Raw genomic sequence first — 17,276 nt, forward strand, 5'->3', positions numbered from 1 at the left:
CTCTTAGAGCTCCAACAGGACAGTTCACTAAAAATACAAAAACCAGGTGAAGTGTTTTTGTAATTTAAATGAAGTCAGACTTTATTTATCTTGAGTTCAGCTTCAACACCTTCACATTAAAGGTGTAAAAGTTTCTCAGCTCTTCTACACTACTCTATGTTTCTAAACGCACTCTACTTCCGGATGATTTTGAAATGATGAATCATCTGTGAGAGCGCTTGCCTAGTTTTGAGAGAGCTATCTGTGCGTAAAGGAGGGGCAGCTCTCTCTCTCTCTCTCTCTCTCTCTCTCTCTCTCTCTCTCTCTCTCTCTCTCTCTCTCCTGCTGCAGCTCATGGCAGTGAAGTGGAGGAGCGGCAGCTTGAGCCTCGGAGCGGGTCAGTGAATCACTGGGGCGGAGCGGCAGTCGCTCCGGGGAGTGGACTCAGCTGCTCGATCTAAGAGCCTTGTTAGCACCGGAGGAACTACCTGAGTATTGGCATCGTGAGAGGAGACCCAGCTCCAGGAATATAGTGTTTGTTTGTTGGCAACACATTTTGAATGTATTATTAATTCTGAAGCAGGATGAAGGAATTTACATCTTTCTCCCACATGATTCTTGTTGCGCTGCTCGTCGCCACCGTGTCGGCGACCAAGTTAAATGTACCGCGACTGAGGCTGTCATACAAAGGTAATGAAGTGATCAATTATCCATCTGTCTTTATATGGAGTCTTCTCTGCTTCTTTCCATGTGAATATTTCAACAGCCTCCTGTTAATGAGGCTTTGAGGCGTATTTGATTTTTTATTTGTGCATTTTTCTCAAACTACTTCTTGTCCTCGCGGTGGTCCGAGCTGGAGCGTGAAATCCGGGTCGATGTTTTGGCCTCTGTTCTGGGGTTTATGTGTTTTAGGAGGCAGCGGGGCTCAGGGGTGTCCAGCCAGAGGAGCTTCTGGCGGAGCTTCCCCTCTTTGTGGTGGGACACACAGGGCTGCGATCAGCTCATTAGACAAGTTTATTAGCAGCGGCAACATAATGAGACCTGATTATTATCCTGCAGAGGTCGGAGGTTTTCTGTTAACCAGGATTCACACTGTTACTGACCCTGAAAGCTTTCATTCTCAAAACGTTCTTTCCACTGTTTGACTGTGAAACTATGATTTAACTGATTTATTGGCTGCTGCTTTGATTTCAGGGATTTTACTGAAGAGTTAATGTTTCCAAAACAGACGTAAATCCAAGACATTTACATCATTTCTTTTTGTCCAGCCTCTCTCCTCCTCTCCTCTCTCTCTTTGGCTTTCTGTGTGTGTGTGTGTGTGTGTGTGTGTGTGTGCGCGCTCATTGTTTGGTGTAATCATCAGTGATAGATATCACACAGGATTTCCTCCGTTGAGCTCCATGTTTTCAGGAGAAAAGTTACTGCTCTTCCTGTTGGACTGGAAACTGAGATAAAGAGAGACTGATGGAGAAATCAGATCTTTGAACACATATTTAGAGGTGCAGCAGCCACAGGAGGTGCTAGCATGAGGGTTGGACATGTTGGTGGATGTCAGTCCATTATCTGTCCAACATGATGTTTAAAACCACAGGGCAGATTTTTGCTTCATGTTCCACATTTACACCTGATGTTATTGGTGTTTTTTCTAATGTCACCATTCAGCTAAAATGTTCCACTTGTGCCAAAGAAAGATGACCTTTGACCTTTCCTCTTGCACCACTGAGAAGCAGAACTGTCAGTATGTGGAATATAATGTAAAGAACTCTGCAGCCTGAGCTTCATATTTCTGTTCCATCAAAGTCAGTTTAACAAAATATGACCAACTGTATTTTATCCTCTGTTCATCCAGATTTTATGTTGTGTAACATCCTGAGAGTCGATGATTACTGATCCATATTGTTCCATAAAATCCACTGGCTTTTCACCGTGTGGATTTAACTGGAATATATTTATGGTGTCTGAGGGAGAGGCTAAAATCTAGAAAATCCTGTAAACTGATTGATTGACATTTTCACTTTGATAGAGCAGCAATAAAATAAAAACACTTACTGTTTTCATTACGTCATTACATAAAAAAAGTCTCTACTCTCATTTTTCAAGCAAGTTGAGGGAAGAAAATCTGCCTATAAGATTCTCATTAAAGTGACTGGCTGGTTCCCCACTTCCTGTCTAGGTGATCTCAGACTTGGTGCTGCAGTTTGACTCTTTAACATAATTTCCTCTGTGACTCAGGTCAGTGGTAAATCTCTTCTAACCTCTTCATGTGTCTCATCTTCTCACGGTTCAGTCGTATTTCTCATTCAGTCTTTTCCTTTGTTTGGCTCCTCAGCCTCTTTCTCATTAAACCCAGAGAAGCCCAGAGGCTGTTCGTATTCCCCAGAGGACGTGGAGGTAATTTAGTGACAGGAAAAGCTCGTTATCTCATTTCAATCAACTAGTTGATAGAAGTTCAACCAGGAAGAAGGAAATCTTTTCTTCCACACTATTAAAGTTCTCTCCTCCTCTCTTTATGTTTAGTTCAGACATCAGTCAGCACTGACTTACTGACTTACTGACTTACTGATTTGCAGGTAAAAATACATCTGAGGTAAAACAGGTGAATTTAGATGAAGAGTGAATCTTTTGTAGACATCTATTTTACTTATACAAATTATTTAAACATAACTGAAGTGACTGTTTTTCAAAGTCATATGTGATAGTACAGACTTATTTCAGTGCTGCTGAAACACCAGCCACTGTGTTTGATATGTAAAAACTAAGTTTACCTCATTAGTCCTTTCTGTGGCCTCATGTCTTTTATTAGTTTGTTTTATTTTCCATATTAGTTTCACTTTCAATTGAAAACACAAACACTCACACTTGCGTCCCGTTTTGATCAGATTGCATTAGTTCTCAGAGTGAAGGGTGTGTTTGTTTTCACTTACAGCCTGTGAATTAATGAGTTTGTTTTCTCAGTCGGCGTTGCCCAGATGCACATGCAGACGGGTGTTAGTTGGAGTTTGCTGGAGACTCTAGCTGCTGGAATGTAGGACGTCCTCTACTCTTTCTTCTGTCTTTTCCATTCTGTTTCCTTTCTCTTTCATCTGTCTGTCCATCACTCATCTCAATGCTACGTCTAATAGATTGGTCATATAATCTTCTTCTCCTGCTTTTTCTCACTTCAGTTCCCAGGTCTGTGGACCAATCTGAAAATCTAAAACTCAGAAAGAAAAAGAGGACAGAAAAGAAAGAAACTTGAGTTTTACTAGGCTGTATATAAGTTTCAGCTCTGAGACATATTGGAAAGAAAAGAGGGTTTTAGAGGTTTGAATGTTTTAGTAATGGCTAACATATGTTTAGATTTAAAATGTTCTGAACATTTAGTCAAAGGAGTATTCAGCCCACAGGTTCAATGGCCAATATTTAAAGTTTACATGAACAAAAGTCTCAATGGTTTCATAAAAGAAAACTTGTGATTCTTTATTGATTTTGGCTGGAAAATCAGAGACATATTTGAAGACAGTTTGATAGATATTTAAACTTTCAAGTGAACATGGAAGGATGTGTTAATGTTGGTGACATTGAGTCTTTGAATCTGCTCCATCTTGGCCCCTCATCACTGTTCTTAAATTATAGTTTCAACTGCTTCTCCTTTAATTTCTGCTGCTTGTTAAACTTGTAAAGTTTATTTTAAGACTGACAGATTAAATCGAGAAGAAAAAACTGCCATCAAATATTATAAAATGATTAGATGGGTTTGGCTTCACTGAAACTGTGGTGATGTTGTTGTTTTTTTCCTGAAATCCATCCTGAAAATATGTTTTTTAACTAAATTTTTATATATAATACATTGCCTTGTTTTTTAACAGTGTATTTTTAATATATAATACATTGTAATGTAAGCAGCACAGTGGTGCTGTTTTATGTGTGTGTGTGTGTGTGTGTGTATGTGTATGTGTATGTGTATGTGTATGTGTATGTGTATGTGTATGTGTATGTGTATGTGTATGTGTATGTGTATGTGTATGTGTATGTGTATGTGTATGTGTATGTGTATGTGTATGTGTATGTGTATGTGTATGTGTATGTGTATGTGTATGTGTATGTGTATGTGTATGTGTATGTGTATGTGTATGTGTATGTGTATGTGTATGTGTGTGTGTGTGTGTGTGCTATAGAGAGAGCAGTCTCAGGGTGTCACTTGTGTGTCGTGTCAACAGCTTCTGTCATGTGACCAGTTTACAGACAGCATCATGGTAATGATAATAAACATGGTTAGGGTTGTTGCTTGGTCACTGTTTGGTTCTTCAGGAGCTATTTCTAAGTTTTGCTATCGCTATGTAGCCACGTTAGCATTATCAGCTGTTAGTCCCAGTATATCTTTACAACACAGTTAAACTCTGGAAAAGTCTTTTGTGCAAAGTGTAACACCCACCATGTTCCTTAAAGTCCAGGGATAGACTGATAAACTTCAAACAGTTTAGCCTTGCTGCAAAACACGTCCCGATAAACTGGATGTTGATACTGTGAAAGGTCAGAGACACACCTGAGCAAGGCTCAACTGCTTGAACCAGAATGAGCCTGTAATGCTGATGAGAGGAAGAGGGAACGTCCATGAAAGAGGAAAAACATCAATGAATTATAAACAACAGAGACAGATGAGGACAGAGAGGACAGAGAGGGAGGTAATGAATGTGGTGAGAAAACAAATGATGGCTACATGAAAGAGTAAATGTAAAAGAAAGAGAGGAAGAGAGTGAATGAAGAGAAAAGCACATACCAGAGGAGAGCAGATAAAAAGAGGTCATGGTGATGGAGAGAGATAAATGAGACTAAGAAAATGAAAAGACAGGAGGTTGAAAGAGCGGAAGATGGAAGAATGACACATAGAAGGATAAGAGGAGGAGGGGGTCTAACCTGAAGGCTTAGAGACACTGGTCTCTTTGAGAAGCAGAGGTTGAGGGTTCAAGTCCCAACAATGTGGCTTTGGACCAGCTGTCATGTAGATTACTCAGTACTCCACCTCCTCACAGGAGTTATAGAAGCTGTGTGTGTGTGTGTGTGTGTGTGTGTGTGTGTGTGTGTGTGTGTGTGTGTGTGTGTGTGTGTGTGTGTGTGCCAAAACCAACCCCAGATTCTACAGTGATGGTGGCTGTTTTAACATGAGCATTACAAATCACAGCAGTAGACTCTCAGCGGGGGGGGGGGGGTTCATCTGAAAAACTATTTATCTGAACTTTCTACACTGAGCCCCACCCTGAAGACACAGCAGCTCGCTCCCTGCTGTCTGAAGATGGATGTATAACATGTTTACATATGACTACTTTATCACTTGCTGGGTTCCTGGTGTGTCCGCGACCTACAACACTATGTAGCCACCTGTGGACGTCATTGACTCAGTTTCCCATGTGTCTCCACTGTCGACTATATAACAGGCAAAATGACAGAAAAGTCATTATATCCACTTGGTTTGATTTCAAGAAATATACTAAATAAGAAATGAGACAAAACAGCCACTCTAGCATCTCTGTGAGCCTGTACTTAGACACAGCGATGCCAGCATGCTAACAGTGACAATGCTAATATGCTGATATGTAGCAGGTGTAATGTTTTACATGTTCACCATCCAGAACCGGGACATGAATGTCTGCCTCCTGGTGGCGCTAGAGGAAAGGTCATACTGAGAACCTGAGGCCCAATGTGAGATGATTTTCTTCTTGGTTACTTTGACGTGTTTCACTCATCAGAAACATTATATTTGCCAAAAATGCGTGAGCACAGAGACGCCTGTAGATGCTGAAAATGTATCAGTTTGTGCGTGACAGTTGTTGGTCCGTCTTCACACAGAGCTCACAAATGTGTTTTATGAAACTTTTTTTAATTTAAAAAGTTAATAAAACTCACATGGTTATCTGCTGTCCACTTAAAGCTTTTAATACTTTCAACAAATCACACACTCACAACAATAACATCTTGTGAAAACTTTGTGCTCACTTGGACTAATGTTGAACTTGGCCTCCTCTTGTATGTCACTGTCCGCCAAGTGCATGCTGAAATGTGGTGTTGAAATGACAGATACCTTGCCAGTGTTTTACTGTTCCCTCCACCACTCTCTCTGAAATAGAGAAACATCCTCGGCTCTGCTCATGTGTTTTTATCTGCAGACATTAAAGGATTAGCAGGCGTTACATGTTGTGCAGCTGGACATTCCTGCAGAGCACAGCATGAACACAGAAACAGCAGGAAGAAAAAAAACTTCTAAAATGATTACACACATATGCAAACCCTCACAGACAGAGACGGTTCCTCTTGTCTTCTCATGTCACTGTCCGACCATTTGGCTCAGAACCGATGTAAAGTGATGGAGAAACAGGCCAGAGGTGTCTGGTCTTTAATTCAGGATGGGAGACATTACATGTCACACATCAGAGGTGCTGCCTTCTGTGACACTAAAAACAACCGCACCCTCTCCTGCAGCAATCAATTATCTCCACTGGAGCTTCTGACAAGAAGAGCTGAGTACAACAGCTCCACTGTGGACAGATGTGTCTGTTAAACCAGCACTGTAACCAGCTGGCGTACTGGCTTTAATGCTGCACATGCTTTCAGCATTTCATTCTTGTCCTAATGGACACTTTATATTTGGACTCTTGATTTAGACCTTTGGTTCACTTCCTGTTTTATTTTGTAATCACTTCCCTTGTGTGTCTTGTGGTCATTTTACAGTTTGTCTTTGTCCTGTTTCCCTCCCTTGTGATCGTCTGCCCCGCCCTCATGTGTTTCACCTGTGTTCAGTCACCCAAGCATGTGTGTGTTTCACATGCAATCTGGCAACTTGGATAACGTGAGACAAACATACAAAACGTGTGAGGATTATTTATGATAAAGGTTCAGTTTCCTGGGAGGAACAACAAAGGGAGTCAGGACACTCCTGTTTTAACAGGAATCATAGCCATGTCATTTTCTAATCATATAATCAATAGTTTTGACTAAACCCAAGAAGGAAGAATGGAAATATGTTGTACTGAATTGTACGTGTCCCTGCACTTTGCTGCATTCAACTAACAAAGTGAGTGTGAGCTGAACTGTTTGAGAAATCTACTGTAGTATGGACTGATGAAGTGGAGGAAGGATGACTGATTCCTGAGGTGAGAGGAGGAAGAGTGAGATCAAGAAAGGAGAAAAGCAGAGATGGAGGAAAGCTTGTAGTCATGGATCATTTTGAAAGAGATAAAGTGAGAGAGGGGTGTGTGTGCTATGGGTGAGCAATGGGGTGGATTAAAAATAGGGGAGTGAAAGTGGAGAAAAAGTGGACAGAGAGAAAAAGTAACTGGCCATCAGGGAGGGAAGGAGAGAAAGAGGGGAGGAAGAGATGATGAAATGAGGGAGGAAGGCGAGGCAGAGGAGGGTGAGTGTTGATGAGGATCGAGGGTGATGAGGTCACACCCTATGCTGTATTTTGATTGGCCCAGCAGGGAAGATTGGGTAACAAGAACTCTGACAGCCATCCTGAGACAGCTGAGGCTGTGTTGTGTGTGTGTGTGTGTGTGTGTGTGTGTGTGTGTGTGTGTGTGTGTGTGTGTGTGTCATGGTTTTATCATATGATCAAATGTGATAAAAATGTGAGCTGTGGGTAGAACATCGTCTCCATGAGGAGCAGTAACAGGTTGACAGGAAATCCCTGGATTTACCGTGTCATGGTTTATCTGGTGTCTCTGCAGGATGAATCCTCCAGTTCAAACAATGGAAGCTCTGATATCAGGAGGTCGAACAGTTGAGAATTAATCATTTCTAAATAATCTTAGAAACCTGAAAAACATCATGTCAGTGGCAGCTAAACTTCCCCTTAAAATCCTACTGCTCTGGAAAAATGATAGCACCAACCTGATCAACCATATATGTCTTTATCTGTAGATCAGTGTCATGTCAGTCAGACTATTTCACTACAATAAAGACCGACTCATTTTAAGACAAAAACATTAAACACCTTACCCCCAGACTAAGACTAAGACCAATGTTACCATGGTAACAATCAATGACACCTGTGCTGACCAGCAGCAACCAACAACAAAAAACATGGAACTCCAGGGAAATCGTTTTTTAAAGACTACACTGATTCAAATCAGATTTTTCTTCTTAATGTTTTTCTAAATTTACCAAGTAAAATGTCCTTTAACCTCTGAATTTTTCCAAAGGATAGGCAGTTAGGCTAAATGGAGCTCAGTGGTTGGATGTTGTTCATCTGCCGGCCATTTTTTTTGTATTGAAAAAAGTATTAATTTACCCAGAAATCATTGTACCACAGTCCGGCTTAAGATAGTCAAGAACTAAACTGCTTTGTGCAACAGATGAATTCAGACCCGGTCTGTCTGAAGTCTGACTGTTTCCCAGATCCTAACAGGTCATCCTTTTCTGTTGAAGTCAGTTGATTTCTTCTGTTCCAATGATAAAAACAGTAAAGACTGGTTTATCTTATGTTATATAGTATTGGACCTGGGCACAGCAGAGTCCACAGCCATGTTAGAAGCCCTACTTCAAATGTTATCATCACCACTGTGATGGAGAAGTCAATGTGATACACCGTCCTCAGGTGATAAATGTCTGGACAAATATTTGAGACAATCTTGCCTAAAAATGTTTCAATGATAAGTGAAAATCTTTATTGGCATGAAGAGGAAAATTCACAGTGTCATTAAAGTCATAAGATTCACTCTACGTGGAAGATGAATTAATAAATATCTGTACCTCTTTTCATGGCAACTGAACCGAAAACTGATATTTCGACTTTTTCTTTATAACATACAGTCTTAAAAATAAAAATATGAGCAGCTTTACACACCTTACAAAGAACCACACAAGCAGGATAAACGTAGAGGATGAGAGGGAAATATGAGACCCATGAGAGGAGGAGGAGGAGGAGGAGGAGTGTGAAATGACTTTTTGTGCATGCATCAGATTCCAGAAATACTTGGCACACTGCACAATATACAGGCGAGATGTAATGATACCCTGGGAAGTCTGTCGGCGGTGTAATGAGTCTAATGAGTCTTTGTTTGTGTGTGTGTGTGTGTGTGTGTGTGTGTGTGCTCGCTCCCATCATGCTTTTTGTAGCACAAGGGGTCTAATAGGCTTCACATGTGTCCCTCTCTCCCACTGAGCCAACAATAACACTGATGCTTGTGTGTGTGTGTGTGTGTGTGTGTGTGTGTGTGTGTGTGTCTGCAGCTTAACATTGCTTACACACTGCCTGTGCACAATTTGTACATTAGAGATGTCAGCATGGGATTTGAACTTTTTTCTCTCTGTAAATCTTTTCCTCTAATTCTCCTGGTGACCCCCTGAATCACTGAACAACTGCATCACTGACCCACTGCATCACTGACCCACTGCATCACTGACCCACTGATGCACTGCATCACTGACCCACTGCATCACTGACCCACTGATGCACTGCATCACTGACCCACTGCATCACTGACCCACTGCACCACTGACCCACTGCATCACTGACCCACTGCATTCACCGGACCCACTGCATCCTGCCCACTCGATCCACTCGCACCACTGACCCACTGCATCACTGACCCACTGCATCACTGACCCACTGCATCACTGACCCACTGCACCACTGACCCACTGCACCACTGATCCACTGATCCACTGCATCACTGACCCACTGCACCACTGACCCACTGATCCACTGCACCACTGACCCACTGCACCACTGAACCACTGATCCACTGCATCACTGACCCACTGCATCAATGACCCACTGAATCACTGACTCACTGACCAACTGAATGACTGATCCACTGCATCACTGACCCACTGCATCACTGACCCACTGCACCACTGCACCACTGCACCACTGCATCACTGACCCACTGCACCACTGACCCACTGCACCACTGATCCACTGCATCACTGACCCACTGATCCACTGCATCACTGACCCACTGCATCACTGACCCACTGCACCACTGCACCACTGATCCACTGCATCACTGACCAACTGAATCACTGACCCTGTCACTGAAGCTCTTATTTTGGACCACAGTATGTTTTTCCTTTTCACTAACTGCAGTTGTTTAAATGACAGCTGGAGATTTAATATTGTGTCCATTAGGTGATGGCCCTGTCAAGAGAGGATAAAGTTATAAATGTACGTTCTCTCTGTGTTTTCTGTCAGACCTTTGAGAAGCTGTAGAAGCTCTTTACAATCTGTTTACTTTTCAAACACACATCTGCCTCTCAGTGCCCAGTTTGAAAGTATAAACCAGCAGCTATGGATAATGTTATTGACTGAATTCTCCATGTAAGAAGCTTTTACAGGAAAATGATTCATGTTAATTAACATTTACTTGTTAAAGCATTTGTCATTGTTCGTTAGTTGTACAGCTGTTTCTCTCCTTTCTTACTGATTACAGATGTTAGTGCCTCATGATACATTTTGGACATTTTGCACAATGTCCTTTATCGTGCCGTTTGTAATGCGGCACATCCTCCTTACACAGAACAGGTTGTAGACTTAAAGAAATACTCTCACCTCTGTCAGTATGGAGTTACAGGCAGCAGATGTTTGGAGTAGCTGAACATAAAAACTGGATGCAGAAAGAAACAGGTACCTGGCTCTCTGGCTGTCCCAGCATGCATTGGGAGTTACCAGTTGCTCTAAACTACATGTCTTTGGACTGTGGAAAGAAACCATAACAACAGAAGGAAACCAGACTACCAGGAAGAAACCAGACCACCAGAAGGAAACCAGGACACCGAGAGGAAACCAGGACACCAGGAAGAAAACCAGACCACCAGGAGGAAACCAGGAAAACCGGGAGGAAACCTGAACACCAAGAGGAACCCTGAACACCAGGAGAAACCAGGACACCAAGAGGAAACCTGAACACCAGGAAGAAACCAGACCACCAGGAGGAAACTAGGACACCAAGAGGAAAACCTGAACACCGGAGGAAACCAGAACACCAGGAGAAAACCAGGACACCAGGAGGAAACCTGAACACCGAGAGAAAACCTGAACACCAGGAAGAAAACCAGACAACCAGAAGGAAACCAGGACACAGGGAGGAAACCAGGACACCAGGAGGAAACCTGAACACCGAGAGAAAACCTGAACACCAGGAAGAAAACCAGACCACCAGGAGGAAACTAGGACACAGGGAGGAAACCTGAACACCAAGAGGAAACCTGAACACCAGGAAGAAACCAGACCACCAGGAGGAAACTAGGACACCAAGAGGAAACCTGAACACCAGGAGGAAACCTGAACACCGAGAGAAAACCTGAACACCAGGAAGAAAACCAGACAACCAGAAGGAAACCAGGACACAGGGAGGAAACCAGGACACCAGGAGGAAACCTGAACACTGAGAGAAAACCTGAACACCAGGAAGAAAACCAGACCACCAGGAGGAAACTAGGACACAGGGAGGAAACCTGAACACCAAGAGGAAACCTGAACACCAGGAGAAAACCAGACCACCAGGAAGAAACCAGGACACCAGGAGGATACCAGACCACAGGGAAGAAACCTGAACACCAGGAAGAAAACCAGACCACCAGGAGGAAACCAGGAAAACCGGGAGGAAACCTGAACACCAAGAGGAAACCTGAACCCCAGGAGAAACCAGGACACCAGGAGGAAACGTGAACACCAAGAGGAAACCTGAACACCAGGAGAAAACCAGACCACCAGGAAGAAACCAGGACACCAGGAGGATACCAGACCACAGGGAAGAAACCTGAACACCAGGAAGAAAACCAGACCACCAGGAGGAAACCAGGAAAACCGGGAGGAAACCTGAACACCAAGAGGAAACCTGAACACCAGGAGAAACCAGGACACCAAGAGGAAACGTGAACACCAAGAGGAAACCTGAACACCAGGAGAAAACCAGACCACCAGGAAGAAACCAGGACACCAGGAGGATACCAGACCACAGGGAAGAAACCAGGACACCAAGAGGAAACCTGAACACCAGCAGGAAACCAGGACACCATCAAATTAAACATCATGGAAAGAGCAGATACAAGTTTGCTGAACAGAAAACCTGCTGAGGGCAAAAATGAACTGTATTCATGCCATAATGCTGTCCTCAGTTTCATCACACTAGATCTTTTCTTTTTATCTTTAATCAGAGGTTTGATTATATTGCATTGGTCCTTGGGTGATGAAAGGACCATGTAAACTCACAGATCAAACAAAAATATGCAAATAAGCAAACTGTGTCTCAACAGCAGCCGCGACTCAGAGTCCACATGTCTGACAGACACCAGGACAATGCCTCCGCCTGACTGCCAATGTAAACAAATCAAACAAAGTGTATGATTACACACAGATGTCTCTGAAGTGGCTTAGACTACATGCTGTGATCGCTGAGGTTTGACACGTACAGTGAAACCAAATGCTCTTTCGAGTGTCGCTTTGGTTTGGCACGGCTGTTGTTTGTCAATGTAGAGTCAGCTGCTGCCTCTAGGGGAATCAAACACATTGGAGACAGATGTTGAAGTTTCCCTCTGGATGCTATAAGGTTTTGTAGATGTGTAGAGTCTAAAGATGGACATAAGATGGATAAAGACAAAGATGTGGGAACAAAGGGGAGAGAGACAGGAGGACGAAGAGATGAAAGTGAAGACACCACAGAGGAATTTAAAGATGGATCAATAGAAGAACATGATGCAGAGAGAGGTTAAACTGATATACAGAAGAGAGGTGAAGATGATAAACAGCAGGAGAAAGAGAGGTTGGTGTGAGGTGAGACAGTGGTGTGGTGTCACAGTGAGGCGATGAGCTGCTGCAGTGATAACAAGCTACAGATGGAAGCTGTTAGCTCACCTTTCCCCTCTGCGCGCGTGTGTGTGTGTGTATGCGCGCGTGCGTGTGTGTGTGCGTGCGTGTGTGTGTGTGTGCACGTGTGTGCGTGTGTGTGTGTGCGTGCGTGTGTGTGTGTGTGCACGTGTGTGTGTGTGTGTGTGCGTGTGTGGTATTTATGTGCTTACATTTTAGTTTTTGGATTTCTGTGTTCCTGTGAGCAATATGAGACACAACCGTAGACAGACATCACAGAGGAGTCTGCTTCAGGCCTTGGTGTGTTTGTGAGTTTGTGTATGTGAAGGGGAAAGTGCCTCACACAAATCATACCAGTAACAAACCTTGAACCTGAATCAGATAAATAACTTCTCCATTATGATAAAAGTTGAGGAAACTGGATCTTTGAAAATGTAGATCAAGCCTGTGACAAAGCTCTGCGTCAAAGATCTTATCAAAGAGTAAAGGAGTGATGATGTTGATATGAGCATCTTCCCATGAAAAACGAAATGACCAAAAATGACATATATTAACATTCAAGTTACAAAGAGTAGTTTACACTCTTGTAGTTAAGACTCTTGTAGCCCAGACTTTAACACCAGAGACTATTTGTTTCTGTTTCCAGTCAATTCTGGTTTCTTTCAACCATGACTGTGATCTTGACACACGTGGTGACACAGGTTCACTTTTAACCGACAAACCAGACTGGGGTTGAAGCAGGACTTGTGGTGTCATGGTATGGATCTTAACCACCAGACACAGCTATGAAAGTTTAAACTTGCTAATTTTTTAAAACGTCATTCTGAGGATTCTGATGAATGTGGTGAATCTCCCATTCTTCAGTGAGCTAGGTCACACAGTGCAACCTCGTAACTGACAGTTACACATAGCTTACATAGTTTTGATAGATATACGCTAGTTAGGTGCCAGTATCCATCTTCTGCAATCTGTCCTGCCAAAACAAAGAGTTGTGAACATTAAATCCTGTATCTGCTAAAGGCCTCTGCACACACAGGGACACACTCAGGTCCTTGTCCTTCTTCATCACTCAGGTCATCTCAGGACCTGTCCACAGCTGTGTGGAGACAGCTGAAGGAGTGTAAACAGTTATCAGATGAAGATATCCGGAGCTGTCATGAAAACACTAATCAGACCTTCCTCCGTATCTGCCTGTGTCAGTGCAGGAGTGTTGATGTTTGATTTGTGCTGCTGAATTTACTTAAGCTACTGGTTTATATACAGTGTGAAAAAATCCAACTTTATCTGCTTCTCATAAAAAACAGGCAGGAACATTTTACATTTTTCAAAAGCTACAATAGAGAATGACTATACTGAGAAAATAAAACACTTGATATGAAAATATCATGTGATGGCACAGCTCTCCAGTATCTGATGTAAAACTGTTCCAAAGCTTAAAGCTCACCCTCCCATCATCCTCTTCTCTTCATCCCCTCATTTCTTTTCTACCAGTCACAATAAATCCATCAGACATCACTACCCTGTCTGCCCATCTCTCTTCCTGCTCATTATTTTCTGACTCTTACCAGCTGTTAGACCCCCTTCTCTTCTCTTTCCAACTTTCTCCCGCTCCCTCTCTCCCTGCAGTATCTCCCTGATGCCTCGCTGCTTGTGTCTTGTTATTCATTTGCCAGCAGTTTTAAAGTTTTATATCCTGTCTTTCTTATGAAATTATTTCCCATATCACTGTCAACTGTCTACAACATGTAACAGGCTTGGAAGCTGACTGGTCTCAGCAGGGGACAGTGTTTCTCCAGGGCTTTCATTTGATACTAGAAAGACACTGTTAGACAATATATATGTAGCAAAACATGATGAAGTGTTAAAGTGTCGCTTAAAAATCTTCTTTCTAAAATTAATCTGATCCTAATCCAACTCTTATCTAACCCTAAACTTAATCTAACCGTAACCCCATCACTGTTAAAGTTTCCTCTGCACTGGTTCAGGTGATCTGGATTGAAGCTGTTAAACTGTTTGAATATGTGTGTGTGTTTGCGTGTGTGTGTGCGTGTGTGTGTGCGTGTGTGCGTGCTTGTGTGTGTGTGTGTGTGTGCAAGGCCCCAGTAATGGACAAGGTGTCACTAGTACATGGGGCCCCTGTGTTTCACTCAGTCAATACCCTTGCTGAGTGGTGAGTGATTGAGGCTACTTTCTCACTGTGTGTGTGTGTGTGTGTGTGTGTGTGTGTGTGTATTGGCCCAAGTGAAATAGAGAGTGGAATAACGAGCGTGACAGACAAGTGATGAGATATAGACGGAAAGCTGCTTCAGCTGAAAGACTCCTCCACTGAGAGTTTGACATTCCAGAGGGAGAGAGAGAGAGAGAGAGAGAGAGAGAGAGAGAGAGAGGGAGATGCAAGGTAATAAAGAAGAAGAGAGAGAAAAGAGAAAGTTGAGGCAGAAATAAGGTGTTTGTGTCAGAAAGTGAAAGATTTTGAAGCTGTGGTAGACAGAGGCTGCAGCAGGTGTGTGTGTGTGTGTGTGTGTGTGTGTGTGTGTGTGTGTGTGTGTGTGTGTGTGTGTGTGTGTGTGCATAAATTCACCTCAGTCTCACTCCTGCATCAACCTTCAAACTTTGAAGCTGCAGCCAAGTGTGTACGTTTGTACACACACAATCCTGCTCTCACTGATGTGTATTTACACATATGAGAGTGTGTGTATAATATGTGCATGTGCCCTGATGACATCATGCACTTCACAAACTTGTTTAAGATCACTGTGGAGTCCAATGGTGACCTTGATAATGTCAGATTAAAAATCAAACCAAGATAGTTTTTCTTTTTCTGTTGATAGACTCAGTGGTTGAAACTTTAATACACAGAGATGGTGTTTAACAGCAGCAACAGAAGTTTATCTGGAGACAAATACATAAGGTACTGATAAATCTATTGTGCAGCAGGAGACTTTATTTACTATATGATGAGTAGTTCAAGGGTGTAACAGTTATTACCTGAAAGCTGTGGCTGTGTGCAGGTGTGGCGAGAGGACACTGAGCAGGTGCAACTGTAACTAATGAAGCTGATTAGATGTTTGGTGTGGGATAAAGAAATGTTCCCACTTAAAATTTGGAGACTTTGATCATGAGCCTGTGAACATATGCTGAGCAAATCAAGGTAATTTTGTCTAACGATAAAGTTTTATTGATTTCCATCAGGCTGTTGTTTTCTTCTTCCTTGTTCCATGTGCAGCAGTTTATTAGATTCTTTGTGTTGCGTTGCACTGTGTGTTTTATTGTCTGTCTTGAAGTTGTGCTGTGAAAATAAAGCTCACTTTCACTGATCTCTTCACCTCTGTGCTGCATCATCATCTCCCTCAGTTTCCTCTCCGACTCCTCCTCTCATCTCGTTTGGACACCATGGCTCATCCTTTTGTCTCCTGTCTCTGCAGACCTGCTGTCCACCAACAGGTCATCTGTCTTCAGTGGTCACCATGGCCAGCTCTCTCTCACTGCTGTCTTCCTGGATGAGTACCGTGACCGCCTTTTCCTGGGAGGGAAAGACGTTCTGTACTCTCTTCTGCTGGGACCTGCCAGCAGTGAGTCAAAGGAGGTGAGGTTCTTCAACACACTCAGTAATAAAGTAAATGTTCTGCTCTGATGATCGATGTACAGTATAAGGATAGTTACTGTACAGTCTACATATATCAATCCATTGTGATTTCAGTTGCAGTGGTTTCACTGATCAAATCCAGAACATCTGTTAAAACACTCTTTGTCATAAATCAACCATAAATGTGGTGATTCCAACCTGAGCAGCCATTTTATTTTATTAGTGCTATTGCATCATCACTGAAATTGATTCAGAAAACAGTGATGAAAATATTAAATAGAGAGGCTCAGAGGTTCAGATGAATGGATTACATTACATCATCAATGGATTACACACCTGTTGAACTCATTTCTCCTGACGGATCATTTCTCTCTGAAACTTACTGGTGCACACTCTTCCTGCAGTACGATGTGTTGTTACTGTGTCTGTTTGCACCTCTGGCTCTTGATCTGCAAACAGTGACCTCCAATCCCACACTTCAATCAAGTTTTATGTCTTCCTTCCTTTGCCAAAACATTTGCACAATCTTGTGCCCTGGCTGGAGCAGGAGCAGCTGTAAAAGTGCAACTAGTCATAAATCAAACCTCATGTTTCCACCTTTAGTATAAATTTTCCATTGAACCTTGTCAAACACAGTGTTACAAGTTTCAGTTTGCCTGAAAGACATGAGACATGAATTATGATCACACTGTGATGGAGAGTCTGTCAGTCAGAGGAGGGAAAGTCAGAATGCTATCATGCTATTGTTTCTTTGTTTAAATAAAGTTTCTTCATTTTGAGAAGAATCACAGGGTTCATGTCACTAAGACTTGAATAAGAGCAGATACAGTATGTTAGCAATTATGGAAAAGTGTCTCTCATGTTACATATTTAATGTCATTTATTCAGATATGAGATTTAGGAGTTAATGTATCTTTGGGTTATATCTTT

The 17,276-nt window shown here is 42.5% G+C and overlaps 1 protein-coding gene across 2 annotated transcripts in view; it reads left to right on the forward strand.

Moving 5' to 3' along the window:
• Nucleotides 1-423: 423 nt before the first annotated feature.
• Nucleotides 424-17,276, forward strand: part of sema3g (semaphorin 3G) — a 49,997-nt gene continuing 33,144 nt past the window's right edge. For both annotated transcript variants that reach the window (XM_022769781.1, XM_022769782.1), the window contains exons 1-2: nucleotides 424-669; nucleotides 16,186-16,346. In XM_022769781.1, coding sequence (XP_022625502.1) covers nucleotides 564-669; nucleotides 16,186-16,346 — 267 coding nt within the window. In that variant the 5' untranslated portion in view covers nucleotides 424-563. The remainder of the gene's footprint in view (nucleotides 670-16,185; nucleotides 16,347-17,276) is intronic.

Source organism: Seriola dumerili, unplaced genomic scaffold, assembly GCF_002260705.1.
Source record: "Seriola dumerili isolate Sdu_G_001 unplaced genomic scaffold, Sdu_1.0 BDQW01005284.1, whole genome shotgun sequence".
NCBI classification, from domain to species: domain Eukaryota; kingdom Metazoa; phylum Chordata; class Actinopteri; order Carangiformes; family Carangidae; genus Seriola; species Seriola dumerili.